The sequence below is a fragment of the Peromyscus eremicus genome, chromosome 12 (assembly GCF_949786415.1).
Source record: "Peromyscus eremicus chromosome 12, PerEre_H2_v1, whole genome shotgun sequence".
Lineage (NCBI taxonomy): Eukaryota > Metazoa > Chordata > Mammalia > Rodentia > Cricetidae > Peromyscus > Peromyscus eremicus.
This window is the reverse complement of record NC_081428.1, coordinates 60,978,453-61,001,421: the sequence shown is the minus strand read 5'-3', so window position 1 is coordinate 61,001,421 and position 22,969 is coordinate 60,978,453. Positions and strand designations below refer to the sequence as shown.

Sequence of the window (22,969 nt, the reverse complement as noted above, 5' to 3'; positions counted from 1 at the left end):
AGGTCAGCCTACTACACCGAGAGTTCCAGGCCAGTCAGAACTGAGTAGGAAGACCTGTCTTAAACAACAACGGAAATCAAAACCCTTCATTCATGATGGCAGCAGAAGTCTTGAGTGCCTTAAAATAGCCTTCACATGCTCTTACCCTAACTTCTCCCAACTGCAGTCTGGACTTGGGTGTAGATAAAACATGAGGTACCTGCCAGCTCTGTAAAGGAGAAAAGGAGACACGAGTTGTAAGCTTTCTTCCTTGGCTTTCAGAGCTGACTGAGTTTGCTGTGCAGATCTCCTGGTACTCAGATCAGTCTGATTGACCCATACCCTCAACTCAGGCTTTGTGGTATCTTGGTTTTTGTCATCATAAACTGTTCCCTCATTGTGGCAGTAGTAAAGTTACAAATGCCTTTTATGTAATGAATGTTATAAAACCAGTTCTGTGCTGTAGCTTTTAGAATGCTTCTAATATAGCTATTTCTCATGAGTTCAGACGAGTTTTCTGTAACAGAAGGAAAGTACTCAGGGTGAAAGCTTTGGACTCCGATGAATCTGAGCGCACAACACACAGAGCGTGTGTTTGTAGGCAGAGTGCAGCTGCATCCCCATTTGTCAAATGGGCACAGGAAATCTGTTTCCTGGGGTTCTAAGTCTGAAGGAGGTGTGTAAGATGAATTGCTAAATGGTATTATTAATAAAAAACCCGGAGTCAGATGTTGGGGTGAAGAACTGAGAGATCAGAGGAACAATAGGACAAGCCACAGACAACCTCACCTTACTGACCTTCAGTCTCCAAAGAGACCTACTTCCTGTACACCCATGCCTATATTCCTTTCCTTTTGCCATCTCACTTCCTCTCTCCACCCAGCTATATCACTTCCTGTCTGTCCATACAGATCTCCAGACCTCTATGGTTAGTGCTGGGATTAAAGGTTTGTGCCACCAGGCCTGGCTCTGTTCCCAGTGTGGCCTTGAACTCACAGAGATCTGGATGGATCTCTGCCTCCCGAATGCTAGGATAAAAGGTGTGTGCTACCACTGTCTGACCTCTGTGTTTAATATAGTGGCTGGCTTTTTCCTCTGATCTTCAGATAGGCTTTATTGGGGGACTCAGATAAAATATCACCACAGAGGTGGGATTGTGTGGTCTGGTTTGAAGTAATAGAAATGCTCTTTGATTCCTTTTCAGGTCAGTTGAACATGCTGACGGTCAGAGTGTCCTCACAGACTCACTGTGGAGGCGGTACAGTGAGTTCGAGTTGTTGAGAAACTACCTTTTAGTGTACTACCCCCATGTTGTTGTACCACCTCTTCCGGAAAAGCGGGTAAGACAAGCGGTGGAGTTGAAGTGCCCAGGATTGAGCCCATTCCTTTATCTGTTTTTCTTTCTTCTTTTTTGTGTTTGCTTTTCGAGACAGGGTTTCTCTGTGTAGCCCTGACTGTCCTGGAACTCAGAGATCTGCTTTTCTCTGCCTTCCATATATATATATGTCTGTCTGTTTGTTTGTTTGCTTATTTATTTATTTATTTATTTATTTATTTATTTATTTATTTATTTATTTCTCCTAAATATATAGATCTAACTTGCTCAGTCTGTATAATGTTATTTGTATGTGTATGATTTCAGGGTCGACCATTTGGTAGCTCTTCCACAGGAAGGACTGTTTCTCCCACTTTGAGCATTCATTAGTTGCCCAAAGTTCTCTGTCTAGGGTGGAGGCCCCATAAGATGACCCCCTTCCATGCTAGCATGTGTATTAGTCCTGTCCTTGTACAGGGCTGGTTTAGGCAGCCATGTTCATAGGTGTCGCTTCCCTGTCGTTCCCAGGAGATGGACTCTCACAGCAGACTCCTGGTCCTCTGGCTCTCACAGTCTTCCCACCCCTCTTCCCGATGTTCCCTGAGCCTTAGGTACAGAGATGTGCTGTAGATGCAGCACCACAGGGTCACTTATTCTCTGCATTTTGATCAGTTCTGGTTTTCTTCAGTGGTAAAGAGAAGCTTCTTTTATGAGTGTGTGCTGGATAGTTTTATATCAGCCTGACACAAACCAGAGTCACCTGAGAGGAGGGAGTTCCAGTTGAGAAAATACTTCTAGAAGAATTGAGCTATAAGCACACAAGCCTGCGGGACATTTTCTTTTTCTTTTTTCTTTTTTTGGTTTTTCGAGACAGGGTTTCTCTGTGTAGTTTTGGTGCCCGTCCAAGACCTAGCTCTGTAGACCAGGCTGGCCTCAAACTCACAGAGATCTGCCTGGCTCTGCCTCCTGAGTGCTGGGATCAAAGGTGTGCGCCACTACTGCCCGGCCGGGTCTTAATTAGCGACTATTGTGGGACTGAGATGGGAGGGCCCCACCTGTTGTGGGTGGTGCCATCCCTGGGCTGGTGGTCCTGGGTTCTATAAGAAAGCAGGCTGAGCAAGCCATGAGGAGCAAGCCAGTAAGCAGCACCCCTCCACGGCCTCTGCATCAGCTCCTGCCTCCAGGTTCTTGTCCTGCTTCAGTTTTCTGTCCTGACTTCCTTTGATGATGAACAGTGATTTGGGAGTGTGAGCCAAATCAACCCTTTCCTCCCAGCTTTGGTTGTGAGTTTTATCTCAGCAATAGTAACACTAGCTGAGACGGAGGGAGGGTGAGAGCTGTACTTACTTGTGGTTGAGCCTGTTCCTAATGGTTGTTCTGTTTACCCAGGCAGAGTTCGTGTGGCATAAGCTCTCTGCTGACAACATGGACCCAGACTTTGTGGAGAGACGACGGATAGGCTTAGAGAACTTTCTCTTGAGGGTTGCTTCCCATCCTGTCCTTTGTAGAGACAAAATCTTCTATTTGTTTTTGACACAGGTATCTTCCTTTTAATTAGTCTTTAAACATTCATTTGAGTTAGACTTTTAAAAGATTATAAAGTGCTGATTCTTGAGACTTTTGAATTAGCTTTTGGTAGGCAGTTTATTGTGCTTGCTTTAGTCTGAATTTTGGGCTATTGGATTCTGTCAATAGCTGAGGTTTTTTTTTTTAAATTTATGTATTAATGTGTGCGTGTGTATGTTCTCTTGAGTGTGATATGGGGAGGGGGCACACCTGTCATGGCACACATGTGGAGGTAGAGGCCAATTTTGTCGAGACAGCTTCTCTTTCCACGGTTACATGGGTTCTGGGAATTGATCTTAGTTGCCTAGCTTACATGGCAAATGCTTTACCTAAGTACAGAGCCATCTTGGTAGCCCCATAGCTAAGCTTTCAAAAATATCATTTATTTAATTTTCTGTGTGTGTGTGTGTGTGTGTGTGTGTGTGTGTGTGTGTGTGCGCCTGAGTGTGTGTACAGCATGGGTGCAGGAGTCGGCGCAGGTCAGAGCGGGGCTGGATCCAGGAACTGGAGTTACATATGGTTGTGAGCCACAGTGTGGGCTTTGGGAACTAAACCTGGGGCTTCTGCGAGAGCAGTAACGGTTCTTTACTACTGAGCCGTCTCTACAGCCCCATCAGAGCTATACTTTTTACACTTAAAAGATGCTGTGACTTTATGTCTACTAGAATTCCCTAAATGAAAAAATTAATCTTCAGCGTTAGGAGGCTGAGTATCTAAAATCTTGGATGTTTTTCAGACTTTTGAAGTTTGCACTGTATGTTTGGTTTTGACCTCTCCCATATCACTTGAAGTAAGAACAGAGTGGTAGATACTCAGTTTATTTCATGTGGAACGTTATATAATGCTTGCTTGGCTTGTCAGCGATGATCTCTAAAGCTGACTCTGATTTTTAGGAAGGTAACTGGAAGGAGACTGTGAATGAGACTGGATTTCAGCTGAAGGTAAGGATATTTGTGTGAATCCACGCCACACCCCTTCACAGTTCCCAGCATGGTAGCATGCACTTACTTAATGGAGATAGGGCTCTGTTTGATTGAGCGAGTGGTGGGAATCAGTTTTGCATCTAACATCGTTGGCAGGGTTTTCAAGAAAACATCTCGGTTCACTTTTGATTTGTGTAATTTTAGTGTTGGTTGGGCTATAATGGACAGTTTCTTAATCCTGCCAGAAAATATTTTAAATCAATAATTTAAATTCAGTCTGTCCATTTTTTCTATAGTGTACCAGTACGTCTACATTTTCATTTCCTTAAATTCTAGCTGACCACTTCACTTGTTCTGACTCCCACAATCGCTTAGTCTGGGAGACAGGACACTGAGGGAAACCCACACTTGGTTTTCCCAACATTGGTAGACCTAGGATGAGACTTTAGTCATGCTGCTGGAGCATGAGACGTGGTGACCAGTTTGAAACGAAGTAGGACTTGTGGTGAAATGGCCTCTGTTAGTGATGCAGGTTCATAGTCATTAACTTTGGTGTTTGGAAAAGAGAATGTTGCCTGGAGATGAGACACTCAGTGATGAAGAAATGGAGCTCTCCAGATCTTCCTGAAGGACAGCTAGCACAGGTTATTACATATTTAAAAGGATTTGTCTGCTGTAAATCATGGTAGTGGGGTAGCGTAAGTTTGTAAAATATAGATTGAATATTCCTAAGTTGAAAATCTGAAATTTGAATATTGTGAAATACTAAGTATTTCAAAGTTCAAACCATTTTAGTGGTGTGATTCCATTTTAGACTTAGGAAAATTTTGTGTTTCAGATTTTACAAATAGGGATACTCAACTGGCAAAGTCTGAAGACATTGTGAAGACCCAAACATCAGATAAGACACACTGAACCTGTATTTTAATATAAGATAGTAAATGATAGCCAGGTGTACTGGTACACACCGCTAATCCCAACCTAGGAAGCAGAGGCAGGGGGATCTCAGTGAGTTCGAGGCCAGCTTGGTCTACAGAGTGAGTTCCAAGACAGCCAGAACTACATAGTGAGACCTTTCCTTGAAAAAACTTTTTAAAAAAGGTGGTAAATGATGAATCAGTTCAGCAATAGTGCACCCAGACAGGAACAACAAACCATGTTCAGTAATTTAAAAACACTTCTGGCTAGGCTGGGTGGTAAATAGTGAAATCCCTTGGGAGGTAGAGACAAGAGGATTAGAAGTTGAAGGTCATCCTGAGCTATGTAACAAGCTTGAGGATAGCCTGGGCTACCTGAAACTCAGTGTCAAAAAACAAATACCAACTCCTGGAGCTTCAGACAGTGGCATAGAGGAATTTGAAATCCAGCACAAAGTAAACAGGAAATGTAATTAAGTGTTCTAACACCCGTTTCTTGATTGTTAATTCAGCACTTGATGCTGAGAGGCGGTGCTCAGAGGGAAGATATAGTTTTAGTTTAGGGATGGATTGAAATAAGAAAGTTCTATAAAGATTCATAGTTTGAGTTTTCTGATAAGTATTCTAAGATATATTACAAGTGAATGAGGAAAGATACGACTAATATCAAGTTATTTGGGAGATTTTCTGTACATAAGAAGATATTTAGTCACCGATTTGGCCATTAGTCACTTATCTGTCCTTATACTCAGTTTTGTCCCCAATTTAGTGACATTGAGAAAACACCCAAGTTTGTTATTATAGAATGTGCTGTTTACAGAATCCTTTAAATCTTATGGGCAGGTGGCTTTTGAAGTATTTGTTTTGTATTTGTAGCCTTGTGGTTTAAAACTTGTTTTACTTTTATAAAGTATTTAAAAGGTAATACTTAATATAATACATAAAATTAATAATTCAAAAAGTCATGTGTTGAAAGACAGGAGAAATTCTAGAAACTTATTTATTGCTTATTTTATTATGAATTCTTCCTGTTTCAAGCCTTTCTTCCATGAAGGAAATGAGATCTTTTTGGACAGCCTCACAGTGCACAAGTATACACACATGCATTCATATATGACACTGTATACACACATTGCTAGGTGTACACACACACACACACACACGCACACACACGCACACACCCGGTCACATTTAGTTTATATAAAGGTTGTATATCTAGCAGTTATAGTTCATCTGATCACTGAAAGCTACAATTAGGCAACACTGAGTTCTGCAATGTTCAGATAGATGTAACATGGGGTTATTGCTATACTTTTAGAAATATTTGGGCCTCTCAAGCCTTGCTTCAGGTTTTGAACATTTATATAAATACTCATGGTATATGATTCTGTGGAAGGAGAGCAAAGGGTTTGTCCCTAGAGTAATGAGCACATGAAGTAATTGAGTGAAGAGTAAAATTGTTTTCATTCAGTTACCTTTGTCCGTCATGAGAATACACTAGTGTGTGTGCCCAGGTCGTAATGAATAGAGGCAGATTCAGAAGACTTGGGAACGCTTCTTTATGCTTAGAGGAAGGAATGTCAGAGACAAGTTTTGGTCCTTCTGCTAATTTCTGAGGTACACATTCTGGGTACCTGCAGAATGTAAGGTGCTCTCTCCTCTAAGTGCTGTGCATGTTCTTAAGCAGTGTGTAATGTGGTTTCAAGGGAGGGTAAGTCATTTAAAAAGGTACTTTGAAGCCGGGTCACAAGGTGGTGCACTCCTTTAATCTCGGGAGGCAGAGACAGGCAGCTCTCTGTGAGTTCATGGCCAGCCTGGTCTACAGAGTTTGAGAGCCCAGGTTAGCCAGGGCTACACAGAGAAACCTTGTGAAAAACAAAACAAAAAAATTTTTTTGAATAGTGAAAAGCAGCATAAGAGAAGTAGACTGTGATCGTTGTTAATGAGACAGTAGGGCTTATTTTCTGGAGTTATTTTAAGATGAGTCAACCAGACAGTGGCTAGCAACACAAAACACAACCCCTTCCCAAAAGGATAAGAAAGTACTCTAAGGCACACGTGAGCAAGCGTGGCCTGGGAACACAGACTCGGGTTTCCTAGAATGATGGTTGTGCTGTGGGGTGGGTCACAGAACATACGTTAGTGCCGTTAGTTGCAGAACCCTGGGATGGCGACAGCAGGTGGTCAGTTAGAGCAAAGCCAGGGGAGCTGCTGTGGGGCTCAGACGGCCTTTGAGGGCGTTCTTAGCCTTTGGGTGGTGAAGCTAGAGGTCTGCTAAGAACACATTCCGAGGGCTCCACCTGATAGTCAGAAGGTAGCTCAGTTTGCCCAGCTGGTAATAAATGCTAGAGAAGGGACTAGAGTCCAAGATCGTCTTGGCTGTCAACCTGTAACCTGTAATTCCAGCTCTACACAGTCACGAAGTTTTCAACATAGAGCTGGAATTACCCCCCACCCCAGGGAACTTCAGCTCTCATGGCTCACAATTGTCATCCCAGCATTTGTGAGGCTGGGGCAGGAGGGTCATGAGTTCCAAACCACTCCAGGCTATATATATGAGGAGAGCCTGACTCAGGAAAAGTGTGGACAGACTTTATTATCCAGATGGACCCTTTGTGGAGTATGGAGTATACTGGGTGTACAGTATAGAGGGCACCGTTACCAAGACAAGGACAAGAGGCAGAAACTAGGACCATTTTGGGCAAACTGGCCAAATAGTCTCCCTTGAAGAGATGATTTCGAGTTGAGATCTGAATGATAAGACATCTGCAGTGGAGCCAGCCTTAAGGTCAGAAAAGAACAGTTAGAGAGAGAAGCTGGAGAGTTTCCTTCGCAAGGTTTAGGAGAAAATGGAGAAAGCGGCTAAAAGTCTTGCCACGGCAGCCTTGTGCAGCTCCAGAGTCAATGTGCAATCAAGTTAGGCTTTTTTGTGAAACAAAACTGGACAGTCAAGAAACGCACAGCATGATTTCAGATATTGCTGTTTAAAGGAGAAAAACTAAGGTGCTGTAAGCATCAGTGGGTTAGGGGCATCTTTGGGTGTTCAGTGGAGAGAGTCTGGGTAGGTAGATGCAGAGTAACCTGTCGGCAATGCAGTAGGCGAGGAGACTCTTCAGAGTTGCCTTTGAAGGAGTCTGGTTTGGTCACGGTTTAAGCATCTCCTCTTTCTATGTGATCTTAAAATGAGCAATGGTGATGGACCTAATCTGCCAGACATATTTGGTAAGGAAAGACTTAAAAGTAAGGAAAAAGAAAAAGTTTTAGGATAAGAAAGTGAGATTTGGGCCTGGAGAAACGGCTCAGAGGTTGGGAGCACTGGCTGCTCTTCCAGAGGTCCTGAGTTCAATTCCCAGCACCCACATGGTGGCTCATGGCCATCTATGATGAGATCTGGTGCCCTCTTCTGGCCTGCAGGCATACATGTAGGCAGAACACTGAATACATAATAGATAAATAGATCTTAAAAGAAGAAGAGGAGGAGGAGGAGGAGGAAAAGATTTGAAGCTGGGCATGGTAGCAGCACTCAGGAAGCAGAGGCAGGTGCATCTCAGTGAGTTTGAGGCCAGCCTGGTCTACAGAGCTAGGTCTTGGACAACCAGGACTAAACAGAAAATCCCTGTCTCAAAAAACCAAACAAACAAAAGTGAGATTTGTGAGTCCTAGAGAGATGGCTCAGTGGTTAAAACACTGGCTGTTCTCCCAGAGGACCAGAGTTCAAATGTCAGTACCCAAGTGGTAGCTCACAACCGTCTGTAACCAGCCCCAGGAAGTCCAGTGCTGCCTTCTGGCCTCCATGGGCACAGGCATGTACATGGAGCACAGACATGCCAGACAGACATGTAGGCAAAACACTTCCGTACATAAAGAAAGAAATGCATTTATTTATTTGAAAGTGAGATTTGAGAGGTTGAAGAGATGGCCTAGCAATTACGAGCACTTGCTGCTTTTGCAGGAGACCTGGGTTCTTTTCCCAGCTCCTACATGTTGGCTCAAAACCATCTGTCACTCCAGTTCCAGTCTTTGGCTTCTGGGCACCAGGCACACATGTGGTACACACACATACACAGAGGCAAAACACTCATATACGTAAACTAAAAGGAACACATCTTTAGACTTTTTCAGTGTTCATTAGCTAGCTGTGCAGAGCCCTGGCCTCTCCTCTGGAGCTGTGGGCACTGAGTGTGGAGGAGGAACTCAGTTGTTATTTGTTCCTATTTTCTTAGCCAAGTAACTCGGATGTCCTGGTGGTTTGGGTTTACTTTGTTGTGTTAATTGAGAGTATTTGTAATTGTGGGTTGGAAATTGGAATAATATAAAATCTAAATGAGGATAGAGTTTGTTTTTTTGTTTTTTTTGTTTTTTTTTTAAAGCCAAACTACGGCGGGCGATGGTGGCACACACCTTTAATCCCAGCAATCGGGAGGCAGAGCCAAGTGGATCTCTGTGAGTTTGAGGCCAGCCTGGTCTACAGAGTGAGATCCAGGACAGGCACCAAAACTACACAGAGAAACCCTGTCTCGGGGAAAAAAACAAAACAAAACAAACAAACAAAAAACAGAAAGCCAAACTACATTTTGAATTGATTTATAATCGAACCACTTTTTTTGATGATTACTAATTCCTGTGCCTTAGGCAAAAAAGTTGTTTTTTTTTTTTAAGATTTAAATTTATATTTTCTATGTATGTGCACCACATGCATGCCTGGTGCCCATAGTGACTAGAAGAAGGCATGTGATCCTCTGGAATTGGGGTTACAGGCAGTAAGTAGTGAGCTGCCACGTGGGTGCTGAGAACTGAACCCAGGCCCTTTGGAAGAACAGCAAGTGCTCTTAACCACTAAACTATCTCTACAGCACCCTGATTTGGGGTTTTTGTTTGTTTGGTTTTGGTTTTGGGGGGGTTGTTTGTTTTTGTTTTTGTTTTTGGAGATAAGCTATGGAGTTCTGCCTGAACTGGAACTCACTTTGTAGACCAGGCTGGCCTCAGAGATCCACCTGCCTCTGCCTCCCAAGTGCTGGGCTTAAGGTCTATGCCACCACAGGATTTCTTTACATAGCCCTAACTAGCTGTCTTGGAACTCACTATCTAGACCAGGTTGGCTTAGATCCACAGAGGTCAACCTGCCTCTACTTTCCAAGTGCTAGGGTAAAGATGTGCATGTACCATCAGGCTTGGCTCAGTTTTCTTTTTTCTTTTTAAGTAAAAAATTAGGATTTGAGTATGTTAAGTATACATCTCATGCAATGAAATTCTTATTTAGTATTTATCTCTCTATCTCTTCTTAGGGAACAGTTATCTAGAAATAAGTTAAGATGTGTTGTTTTGTAAGACAGGCACCACACTGTCTCACACCTGTAATCCTAGTGCTGGGGAACTAGAGCTAAGAGGGTGAGGAGTTTAGGGCCAGCCTGGGCTACGTGAGAGCCTATCTCGAACACCAAAAAGAAAAGGATGTCTTTAACACTTCAAACTAGCTATATAGTAATGGATGCCATCTAGCTTGCTTTACTTAGCATAGCACTACTTTAATATAGGTATTTTCATTTTTTTCTTTTTCTGAGACATTGATTATGATAAGAAAACTGAAGGCCCATTTAGTTTGGATTCCACCTGAAAGGTACACTCAAAGCATACAGGATCTCCATAAAGCAGCAGGTTCACAGCCTGCCTAGGCAGGTGGTTTTCTTGGCTTAGAGATAATACAGAGCTATTATCATTACTGGTGCAGTAGTGTTACGGTTATTTGCATTGGAATCGCTGAAGGCCACATATTCATTCTGACTTATAACATACTTGTGTAGTGTTCTCAAAAAAAGCTATTCTTTTTCAGAATGTTTAATGTGCTTACAACAAATGATTTTTAAAAAAAGTATTTGAACATTTTATTTCTGAAGGGAAAGTAAAACTGTTTGAATTTTATACCCTGAAATGTAATTGTATTAAGTCAACAAATTATTTTTTCCAGGCAGACTCCAGGTTAAAAGCGCTTAATGCAACATTCAGAGTGAAAAACCCAGACAAGTAAGGCTTTGCTTTAATAACAGTTTACAATGTTGTTTTGAGTGGTGCCTATCAATCTATTTAATTTTTCATTTCTGAATGTATGCACTTAATTTGCTAAATATTTTGAATAATAATTTACAATTAGTGAAACCTTAAAAGTCTAAAACTGATTTTGAAATTCGGTAATTTAAGGTTGTGTCTGAAGTTATAGAAAATTAGACCACTGCTTTTTCTTCTAGAAAGATTCATTAAATGGTGAAGATATCAGAAAAATGAGAAAAGTAATTTCCTGTAGTTTTTCCTGCGTGACTGCTTATCAAATGTTCACAGTTTAAGAAAATTTTGTATTATTTATATAAAAACAGTCTAGTTTGTATGTGAAAAAAACCGGAGGATAAATGTACGAGTGTAAGGGTCCTTGACTTGATGACCGTCAGTCTGTGTTCTTGAGAGCTTTTCTGCCCTAGATGCCAGGGTTTACAGCATGCCTTCTCGGGATAAGACAGTCCTAGAGATTTAGTTCAGCTCCCTCTGATCTGGTGGGTGGGCCAGCCTCTTCCTCACTTGCTCCTCCACAGGAAAAGCACGCTCACGCTTCCGCTAGAGGTGGTTTGTAGTTGCAGCTGCTGAGGTAGATGCAGCTGGCAAATGGGTTAGGATTTCTCTAGTGAGTCCTTCAGCACTAATTCCGCGGGAAGCTAAATTCTTCTCAGATGAAGTCCAAGTTTGCGCAGTTGATAACCTGTCATGTCTAATTTATAAACTGACATTACTAATAATGATGCCTCTGTTTTGCCTGTTTTGTGGTAGGGATAGAACCCAGGGCCTCTTGCATGCAAGGCAAGCCCTCGCCACCAAGCTAAATCTGTAGGCCTTCTTGACTTTTATCATAAATTTTGAATATAAAATATAAATGAATATTTCCAAGGTTTTGATCATTAGAAAATGGTAATGGCCAGGTGGCGGTGGCGCTGGCCTTTAATCCCAGCACTCGGGAGGCAGAGCCAGGTGGATCTCTGTGAGTTTGAGGCCAGCCTGGTCTACAGAGTGAGATCCAGGACAGGCTCCAAAACTATACAGAGAAACCCTGTCTCGGTGTGTGTGTGTGTGTGTGTGTGTGTGTGTGTGTGTGTGTGTGTGTGTGTGTGTGTGTTAACCATTGAACTTTTGTTTTATTTTTTTAATTATGTCTATGTCAGTGAGTGCAGGATCAGCAACCATACTTATTTCCATTTTGTTGTTCGTTCATTCTTTTTCTTTTCTTTTCTTTCTTTCTTTCTTTCTTTCTTTCTTTCTTTCTTTCTTTCTTTCTTTCTTTCTTTCTTTCTTTCTTTCTTTCTTTCTTTCTTTCTTTTTAGATTTATTTATTTATTATGTACATAGTATTCTGCCTGCATGTGTCCCTGCAGGTCAGAAGAGGGCACCAGATCTCATTACAGGTGGTTGTGAGCCACCATGTGGTTGCTGGGAATTAAACTCAGGACCTCTGGAAGAGCAGTCAGTGCTCTTAACCACTGAGCCATCTCTCCGGCCCCTTGTTGTTTATTTCAAGACAGGGTTTCTCTATATAGCTCTGGCTGTCCTGGAACTCCCTCTGTAGACCAAGCTGGGCTTTAACTTGTAGAGATCCGCCTGCCTCTGCCTCCTGAGTGCTGAGACTAAAGGGGTGCACCACTACTGCCTGGCTAGTTTGTGCTTTAAAAAAAAATCATTTATTTATTTTTATTTTATGTACATTGGTTTTCTGCCTGCATGTCCTTCTATGTGAGGGTGTTGGGTCCCCTGGAACTGGAGTTACAGACAGTTGTGAGCTACCATGTGGTTGCTGGGGATTGAACCTGGGTCCTCTGGAAGAGCAGCCCCTGGCTTTTCCTTTTTAAGAATGTCATGCCAAATCATAGGTAGCCTTTCAGATTGGCTGCTTTCATTCAGCTGCCGTGGAGGTTTTTATAAGTGTCATGATGACATGTGTGGCAAATACTCAGTGTTCTGTAGATTAGAACTAAAATGCTAAGTTCCTCTAAAGGAAACAAGCTAAGTTTGTGACGCTGGTGGAGGAATATTCCTCAGAGGATCTGTTATTTTTTTTTTTTTTTTTTTTTTTGGTTTTTTCAAGACAGGGTTTCTCTGTGTAAGGATCTGTTATTTTTATTGATACTTTAACATTAATGTTTTGCTAATTAACTTTATTTTATTAAATGTTAATGCAATAAAAAAGATTTTGTCAATTGAATTTCTTCTTTTTTTACTTTACAAGGTTATTTGAATTACTGGATTTTATTTATCTATATTGTTGGTTTTTAGAATTTTAGATGGGCTATGGCCAGTAATATTGTCAGAGTATAAAATCAGTGTCTAGTTGCAAGGAAATTTATTTGCCTTAAATTCCATTATAAGAGATTCTTAATATGTAAATTCTCTGTTCTAGGTCTAAACAGATCTTGATTAATAATTAAAACAGATTAATAATAATGAGAAATAATCACACCATTATTAAAATAGTATGCATCACAAAAATTTTATTCTATTTCCCTAAATTCCCCAAAACCAGAATAATTCTTTCAGAGAGATGACCAAAATGCTGCTTCTAGTTGCTTTAGCAAGTGTATTTTCTCCCAGACTGACTTGACTGGTAAGGCAGCAAGAAGGGACCTTAGTCCAGGGTTTCCCAGCCTTCCTCTGCTGAGGCCCTTAATACAGTCACGTGTGGTGACACCCCCGCATAAAATTATTTTCATTGCTACTTCATAACTGCAATTTTTCTACTGTTATAATTGTAGTGTAAATATCTGTGTTTTCCAATGGTTTTAGGCGACTCTGTGAAAGGGTCATCCGACACCCTCGGGTTGTGACCCACAGATGCAAAACCAGTGCCTTAGGGTTCTGTAAATGTCATTTGCCTGTGCTGACAGTATAAATGCACCTAAGGTTGATTGTGGCCACTCATTGCCCGCTTATGTTGTGTTGCAAATAAACCAAATCCATTGAAACAGAATCCACAGAATAAATCAGCCAGATTACTTAAATCACATGTTCTTTATCTAGTTATTTTTAAATCTATTAGTTTGATTTTATATAAACAAACAGTTCTAATCTTGTGCCCATCATAACCTTGCCAGGAAGTTTCATTTATTGTGAGTGCTGGTTTTTCTTGTCTGGAAAAACAAAACACTGTCTTCAGTTAAATCACATATAAAACCATCATTTTTCTTTAAAAGGAAAACAAATCACATGGTCAAATATTTAATTATGATTTTCTTAGGTCTTTTGTGTTTGTAGATTAATTGGAGCAGGGAGGATAGAAATTAATATAGAGTTGGAATTGTTTTTAAGTGGCTCGGGTCAAGGGTTTGCAGTATAGTAAAATATGGGTAAAAGTGATTGCCACGTAGGCTTGACACCTTACTCTGATCCATGTTAAAAAGCTAGATGTGGAGACTGGAGAGATGGCTCAGCAGTTGAGAGCACTAGCTGCTCTTCCAGAGGACCCGGTCTCAATTCCCAGCACCCACATGACAGCTCACAACTGTCTGTAACTCCAGTTCCAGGGGATCTGACACCGTCATACCAAAGCATATAAAATAAAGTTCAATAAATTAAAAAACAAACAAACAAACAGATGTGACAATGCACATCTGTAATCCTAGCACTTTTATGGTGAGATGGGAGATGGAGAATCTCCCAGAAGTTCACAGGCCAGATAGTCATGACAGAAGGAAAGAACTAACCCCTGAAAGTTGTACTTTGACCTCCACATGAACACCATAGCACACCCATGCTCACATTCACTCAAGCACAGCCTCCACATGTACACCATAGCACACCCATGCTCACATTCACTCAAGCACAGCCTCTACATATATGCCACAGCACACCTATACTAGCATTCACTCAAACACAGTAATAATAAATAGAAAAAAAAAATTAAAAAACAGCTCTTCGGATAGATAGGGCAGTAGGAACTGGAGATACAGAAGCTGAAGGAGAAGGTTGGGAGCTGACATTTGTGATTTCTTAGTCACAAGACTCACAATACATTGAGCTCCTTTTCTGTGGGGTTTATTTTAGGTGATGGTTGATTGTACAGATTGTACAAAAGGTGTGAGTGAGGCCTGGAGAGATGACTCAGTGTTGAAGAGCACTTGTTGCTCATGCAGAGAAAATGGGCTCAGTACCCAAGCCCCCACATGGTGGCTCACAGACATCTGGAACTCCAGTTCCAGGGGATCCCATGCTCTCTTCTGACCTGTGTAAGCACCAAGCACACACATGGTACACATACATACATGCAGGCAAAACACACATAAAATAAGTAAATCTTTAAACTTTCTTCGTGTGTCAGGGAGACAGGGTCTCACTGTATCTGGCTGTCTTAGAACTCACTGCGTAAGCCAGGCTGTCCTTGAATCCACCTGCTCTCTGCCTACTGAGTTCTGGGATTAAAGGTATGCTCTACTATGCCTGGTTAAAAACAAACAACAACAACAAAACTTCTGAAAAACGTTTAAGAGATTTGTATGACTTAACACCTTCAGTATGATAGGATGGAGAAGACTAAAATCGTAAGAAAATAAGAGGATGTGAAATCAACAACAGTTGACTCCAAACTGTGTTTGTGCCTTCGAGCTCTCAGGTTGAAGAGGAACAGCCTATGGGGAGGTGATTCAGATAATGAATGAGATTTGCTGGGTGGGGGAGCACCTGTCCAGGTTGAGAGGGTGCAGTGATTACAAAATGCAAGAATGCAGAGACTGGGAAAATGGAAGGCAGCCTGTGGCTGGAATGATGATGGGACTGTTCTGAAAGGAATAGATGATAAAGGAATAGATGAAAAAAGGATGTAGACAGCCTCAGGCTCACGTTAGAATCTCTGAGTGTTGGGAGATGACAGAACCTAGCATTGTGTACGCTTCTTTAGTCTAACAATACCTTGTCACTTAGGTCATTAAGAGTCAGCTGTCCTTATTTTCATATGCAGACGGTGCTGGATTTTGGTTTTGGCAAAGGATCTAGACCTCATTTCTGGAAAATCCATGCCTCCAGTTCTTAACTGCTGCCCAAGGCTTGATGGATTCTTTGGTCTTCACCATTAAGCCTTCCCATCCCCAGTATCTAATTCCTCTGAAGATGCAGGCTTTGTTCTGCTGACCAATGCTGTGGGTATTTAGAATCTGAGCTGTGACTCTCTCTGGTGGTAGGATTGATATCGTGGGGATACTGTTCCTTCCTTACCCACCTGCCCTTTAAAAGGAGGCAGATGGTGAAAGAGTGGTGGTTGTTTGTTGTTGCTCTTTTGGAAGGCCCACCACCCAGCTCCCAAATAAATCACTCATGGACGCTTGTTCTTAATTAGGAATGCCCGGCCTTAGCTTGGCTTGTTGCTAGCCAGTTTTTCTTAACTTAAATTAGCCCAGCTACCTTTTGCTTCAGGGCTTTTCCCATTCTCTTACTTCTGTAAATATTACTCTTACTCCATGGCTTGCTGTGTAGCTGGGTGGCTGGGTGGCTGGCTGGCCTCCTTCTCTGGCTGCTACTTCTCCCAGATTTCTCCTTCTATATATTCTCTCTGCCTGCCAGCCCTGCCTATCCTTTCTCCTTCCTTGCTATTGGCCGTTCAGCTCTTTATTACACCATCAGGTGTTTTAGACAGGCACAGTAACACAGCTTCACAGAGTTAAACAAATGCAACATAAACAAAAGTAACACACCTTAAAATAATATTCTACAAATGATGGGCCTTGGGCATTCTGTCATTGAGATGCAAGAACCTCTGGATCACTTCATTAGGTGGGCTGCATGTTTAACTGTTTTATAGTCTTCTGAACTTTTTCATAACCCACTGTGACATTAAGAGTTTTATAGTTAAGCCTGCTCTAAAAGGAAAGGGCATTAGGGAGTCAGGCTTAGGTACTCCAGAGGAACCACCTATAAAGGATTTCTGACTCCTGGTCCCCAGTACAACATTTGATCGAAGCTATACAGAACAGTGCACACCCTAGCCAGGCAGGCAAGGGTGCGTACGCCTTTAATCCCAGCACCCAGGAGGCAGAGACAGGAGGATCTCTGAGGTCAAGGCCAGCCTGGTCTACGGAGTGAGTTCCAAGACAGCCAAGACTGTTACACAGAGAAACCCTGTCTCAAAAAACCAAGAAAAGTGTGAAGCGGTTCTAAAGAAGAGGATGAGATAATGAGGGTTTGAGAAAGCTTTAAATGGCCTGGCAGGAGTGAAAGTGAGGACTCCCCTGACGCCTTCTGTTGTCTGTGGAGAGTGGCCTTAGAATCCTGGTGTCTTGAGCTGGGAAGATGGATCCGAGCTTTAGAACACTTGCTGCTCTTCCAGAGGACCCGTGTTCAATTCCCAGCACCCACATGATGGTTTATAACCACCAGTAGACCAGTTCCAGGGCATCCAATGTCCTCTTCTGACCCCCTTGAGGGTGCAAATGGCATACATCAACATTCACATAAAATAAACATTTAAATCTAGGCTGGGTGGTGGTGGCACACGTCTCTAATCTCAGAACTCAGAAGCAGAGGCAGGTGGAGCAGCTCTGTGAGTTCTAGACCAGCCTGGGCTACAGAGCAAGTTCTAGGACAGCCAGGGCTACACAGAAACCCTCTTTTGGGGTGGGGGGAATCTTAAATCTTGCTGTCTTTAGAGAGTAGAGCTTTGAGTCTTTGTGGACAGTGGGAAACAGGTTACTAAGATTGTTAAGAGTGTTGGAAGCTGCTGTTTAGCTTGCAGTATATTTGTTAGCACCATAAAGTTTTTCCTCTTTTTGTTTTCAAAATAATTTTCCATACCCACAGATTTTATCTCTATCTTAGTCCCATGATGTAAATTAAGAAATTTGCCTCTTTCCTTGGCTTTCCATATGTGTATGTACACTGCTTGATTTTAGACTGTTTTTCTGTTTGTATTGATTTGTAATGTTCAGGGACAGGGTGCAGTTAAGTAGAGTGAGTTTCGTTGTCTGAGGCATTGCCATTTTGTACACAAACTCTGCGTGTTTTCCCGTTGCAGAAGATTTACTGAGCTGAAGCACTACAGTGATGAGCTGCAGTCCATCATCTCCCATCTCCTTCGAGTCAGAGCCGTAAGTGACCAGAGCTCTGGGACGCATCGCTAAGGACAGCGCTGGCCGCTGAGTCACCGTGCTCCTGAGGAGGGGGTGGCACTTGTGCTGGATGACTGATTGCACATTTAAATTAGTAGGTTATAAGCAGACTGCCTTCCAAGAGAAGTGGGAAGGCTTGTCTTTAGAAACAGCTTGAAGAGTTTGAGCCCGTGCTTTTCTTCCTGGTGTGGAATGGTGTAGTTGACTTGACAGCTTATCAAAGGCCAGTCATTTCAGAGTGGAATGTCATAATGTAGGATCTGCAGAATAATGCCTCAGCCTTTGAGGTCTTTGAAGCTTTGTGGGATCATTTATGGATGTTAGGACATCTTGTGTCTGTGGTCCTTTAAGACAGGGTCTTGCCGGGCGGTGGTGGCGCATGCCTGTAATCCCAGCACTCGGGAGGCAGAGGCAGGTGGATGTCTGTGAGTTCGAGGCCAGCCTGGTCTACAGAGTGAGTTCCAGGACAGGTTCCAAAGCTACACAGAGAAACCCTGTCTCAAAAAACCAAAAAAAAAAAAAAAAAAAGACAGGGTCTTGCTGTGCAGCCGGGGATGGCTTGAACTTAGCTATCCTCCTGCCTCACCTTCCTCATTGCATATAGCAGCACACCTGGTTCTCGGTCTGTGCCCTGAAATTCCACTGAGTACACTCACTTAAGGTACTAGTCTGCCATGGCCAAAGGGCTGAGGAACAGCCAGCCGTTGTACTTGCACATGACGTTGGTTGTAGTGCACGTGGGGAAAAGTATTTTTCAGTAAATGGAGTACCTGGAAAATTGGTCCTCTAATCTTCCAGAGACCTTCGAACCCGAGACAGGGTTACCGGGTGTAGGGTCCCATGTTGTGGGCTGAAAGCCTCTGGAGAGGGAATACGTTGACTAAGAGCACCCAGCAGTGAGAGTGGAATGGGGGGCAGTTTTAGATGAAATAGGTTGGCTGGATAGTAATTATGGAGGTGGGTGCTGGGAAGTACGTGTGCAGTCTTGTTCTCTCTGAGAGGTAGAGGTACGCTCTTGCTCTCTATACTTTATATATGTTTTTTCATGTGTTGAATCTCCTGGAACTGGAGTTAAAGATGGTCGTGAGTTCTCCATGTGGGTGCTAGGATCGAACCTAGTCTTCCGGAAGAGCAGCCAGTGCTCTTAACTTTGGAGCCGTCTCTCCAGTCCTTCTCTAGTCTTTGTTGGTTTGTCCCAGTCTTGGGGCTCAAACAGAGGGGCCTCATGAATGCTGGACAAGAACTCTCCCACTGAACTACCCTTTTCTATACTTCCATATACCTGAACTTTTCCATGATAGCGTAGAAAAATAGGACTGGTGGTGTAGTCCTATGGTAAAGTATATGACCAGCATGTGCAAGGCCTTGACTTCCATCTCTACACACACACACACACACACACACACACACACTGAGACACACACACACACACACACACACACACACACACACACAAAGACAGACTGTGGGTTGTGGAGACTCTGCAAGCATTAGGACCCGACTTTGAATCCTCAGCATCCCCGTAAGAGCCAAATAGGCCGTGTGTCTGCAGTCCTAGCACTGGGGAGGGGTGGAGACAGGCAGATTTGGGGGGCTCACTGGCCAGCTAGCCTAGCCAAAACAGTGAGCTTCAGACTGAGTGAGAGACCCATCTCAAGGGAAGGGGGCGGGGGGAGTGACAGAGGACTCGGTACTCTTCTCTGGCTTTCTCGTACCGTGCAGTAGACACTGGCTGTGCACCATCACTACACTAAGGCACTGCTCCTGAGGAAGGGAGGGGGAGGCATGTGTGAGTGTTAAAAGAGAGAGCCTAGGAAGCCAGAGACTGGGGAGGGCCCACCTCGCTCAGTTTTTAACAGACATTTGCTGGGGGCCATGATAATCCAGTCTTTTTGGGGTTACACACTTCACTAAAGACCAAGATTCCAACACTCAAAGCCATACTAGAAACTACCAAACCAAAATAGACTCCTTAAATAAACTGTAAATGCTAAGAACGTCAAACTGAGCTGGGTGGTGGTGGCTCATGCCTTTAACCCAGCACTTGGAGGCAGAGGTAGGCACATCTCGGTGAGTTCAAGGCCAGCCTGGGCTACAGAGTGAGTTCCCAGATAGCCAGGACTACACAGAGAGACCTTGTCTCAAACTCCCCCCCCCGGCCCCCCCTCCCAATAAAAGAAAAGAAATAATAGAGAGGTGGCTCTCCCTATTATCCCCCTACTTGGGAGCAAGAACTGAATATTCGAAAGGGTTTTGGGTCGATGAGGTGAAATTTCTAGATCTTTCATTACTTTGAAATTCCACATGTTGAGTAAGAGTCAAGGCAAAGTTCTGACCATATCAGTAGAACCATGTGATGCCTTCTGATTACCTTGTGTTTTCAAATAGTGTTCTGAAATTAGGAGAAGAGTCCTGAGATGTGGACAGTAACATCAGAGTGACAGAACATAAGGATGGGTGGTTAAAGGCCCACAATATCACACAGAAAGCTCCATGGCCTCTTCCTAATGCTAGTGTCCACTGTAGAAGCTGGTGCAGATGTTGTTTATGACAGGTGGTGAGTTATCAACAGATGGAAAGAGGAATGGAGGTGTGAGCTTTGCTGTTGAGGAAAAGTCTTTTAAAACCATGAGTATGAGTTAACTATCAGGCAGAGCAAGGATTGAGTTTGAAACTGGTCTCTGCTGTTCACACCTTTCAGAATTGGTTTTCTAAAGGAGGACACTGGTCACATAGTAGGTCCTAACTCTTGTTATATGGATGAGTGCCTTGTAGAAATGAGACTCCAGTGAGGTTGTTTGTTTGGGGAGCTAAAGCAAAAGGAAATTAAAACTAACACTTTTTCTTGACCATTGTTTGTGCACTGTGATGTTAGACATGTTAGGATAGCCTCGCTTAATGACCCTGTGGGGATAGTCGTGTCACAGTGTAAAGATTTGGAGCACTCTAGTCTCACAGTTCTGCACAACAGCTGCACTCACGGGGCTGGGGGATGGGCTCAGGTCAAGAGCACCTGGTGCTGTTGTGGAAGACCAGGGTTGAGTTACCAGGGCCACAGGATGGGTCATAGCCATTTGTGACTCTAGATCCAGGGGATCCAATACCCTCCTCTATACTGCATACGCATAATGCCTAGGCATACATGCAGACAAAACACATGAGCATGTAACTAAAAAGAAATCTTATTGTTAAATTTTTAAACATTTACTTACTTATTTATTTTATGTATGAGTGCTCTATCTGCATGTATGCCTTTATGCAAGAAGAGAGCATCAGATCTCACTAGAGATGGTTGTGAGCCACCATGTGGTTTCTGGGACCTCTGGAAGAGCAGCATGTCATAGACTCTGTCCTTTCCAGTGTCAGCTTGTCATAGACTGTCCTTTCCAATGTCAGTTTCTCAAAGACTCTGTCCTTTTCAGTGTCCCAGCACTTGGGAGGCCAAGGCAGGTGAATCTCTGAGTTCGTGGCTAGCCTGGTCTACAGAACAAGTTCCATGGCAGCCAGGACTTCACAGAGAAACCCTGTCTCAAAAAACCAAAAAACTGCTAAAAAGAACTGTGGCAGCATAGTAAACTCGTCGGGCTGTGCTAGTTCTGTGTTTGTGGTGTGGTTTTGAAGGGTATTTTTCTTTCCTGTATTTTCTTGATCTATTGTACTAAGCATGATCATTGGGTTTTTTTCCCCTACTCTTAAAAATGTATATGGATTTTTAAAAGTAGTCTGTATATAACTTCCACCTAATACCAGTTTCTGTTAAATATTTCAGAGAGTAGCAGACCGACTCTATGGTGTGTATAAAGTGCATGGAAACTATGGGAGAGTTTTTAGGTAAGTGTCTTACAGACTTTCACAGACATTTCACTCTGACTGGATTTTTGGCTTTAAAACCCCTACAATGTATGACTCAGAAGAGTACGTTTTATTTATTGATTTATATTCTCTAATGTAGTGTGTATGTGTTCACATGTTGGATGGTGTATACATGTCAAATGTGTGCACATGTGTGTAGAATCCAGAGGTTTGTAGTAAGATTTTTCTTTGGGCCACCAGCCTCAAATAATGATATGGAGACTTATTATTTATTAATCATGAAAGCTCAGACTTTGCTTAAGCTTGTCCCATTAGCTGTTTTACCTTAAATTAATCTGTTTATATTAATCTATGTTTTGCCTTGTGGCTTTTTACTTTTCTCTCATTCTGTTATGTCCCTCTGTGTCTCATTGGTGTCTTTTTCTCTCGAGCCTAGAATTATCCCAAGTTCCTCTCTTTTTCCCGGAAGTCCCGCCTATCTCTCCTGCCTAGCTATCAGCCATTCAGCTTTTTATTACACCAATCACAGCAACACCTCTTCACAGGGTGTACAAATATCCTACAACAGAGGTTAGCATTGGGTATTGTTAGATCATTCTCCACCTTAACCTGAGGTGGGTTCTTTTACTTGACTCCAGAGCTCACCAGTTTGGATTAGTCTAGCTAGCCTCTGTCCCTGCGTCCCAAGTGCTGGCATTATAGGCGCCGGCTGTCACTTTAGTGTAGCTTTAGCTATCCAAGCTCTGGTCCCTAGGCTTCCCTGGGAAGCCCTTTATTCCCAGAGCCATATCCCTTGATTCCTGATCCTTTTGGAGGAACAGAGTTTACCCTGGACCTTCTTTATGTTGTAGCCCAGGCTTATCTCAGACTTGTAACACTCCACCCGTCTCTGACTCATGTTAAGATTTACAGCCATGTTTCAGTGTGCCTGGCAGAACGGTAGTCACCGATGTCCTGTGGTAATAGTTTTCACTGTTCAGGTAAATACTTTCATTTTAAAGCCATCTGTAAACAGGTGGTGCGGAAATTCTACATGCTGAGTGAGAAACGCCCAACTGAAGGGGCACAAGGCCTTTACTTTCTCCAGTGGTTGCCTGGAGAGAGTGGATCCCTGGGAACTGCTGTCCAATAGGATTGGATACTTTCTTTCTTTTCTTTGTTTTCGCCATTTTATAATTTATAAGACTTTGGCAAGATGAGTTTTTCAGTCTGTGGTATTTCGGTGATTAGAATACTTGTGTAAGGACTGGAGGTCTAGTGCAGGGTTAGAACAGTCGTCGAGTTTCTGTGAGGCCCTGGGTTCAGTCCTCAGTACCAGAGTGGGGAGGGTGGTAT

The 22,969-nt window shown here is 42.9% G+C and overlaps 1 protein-coding gene across 2 annotated transcripts in view; it reads left to right on the top strand.

Annotated features, from left to right (window-relative positions):
• The window catches only part of Snx4 (sorting nexin 4), a 60,018-nt gene that overhangs the window by 23,971 nt on the left and 13,078 nt on the right, over positions 1 to 22,969 (top strand). For both annotated transcript variants that reach the window (XM_059276899.1, XM_059276900.1), the window contains exons 3-8: positions 1,184 to 1,319; positions 2,684 to 2,833; positions 3,754 to 3,801; positions 10,666 to 10,721; positions 17,728 to 17,800; positions 21,591 to 21,652. In XM_059276899.1, the coding sequence (XP_059132882.1) occupies positions 1,184 to 1,319; positions 2,684 to 2,833; positions 3,754 to 3,801; positions 10,666 to 10,721; positions 17,728 to 17,800; positions 21,591 to 21,652 (525 nt within the window). The remainder of the gene's footprint in view (positions 1 to 1,183; positions 1,320 to 2,683; positions 2,834 to 3,753; positions 3,802 to 10,665; positions 10,722 to 17,727; positions 17,801 to 21,590; positions 21,653 to 22,969) is intronic.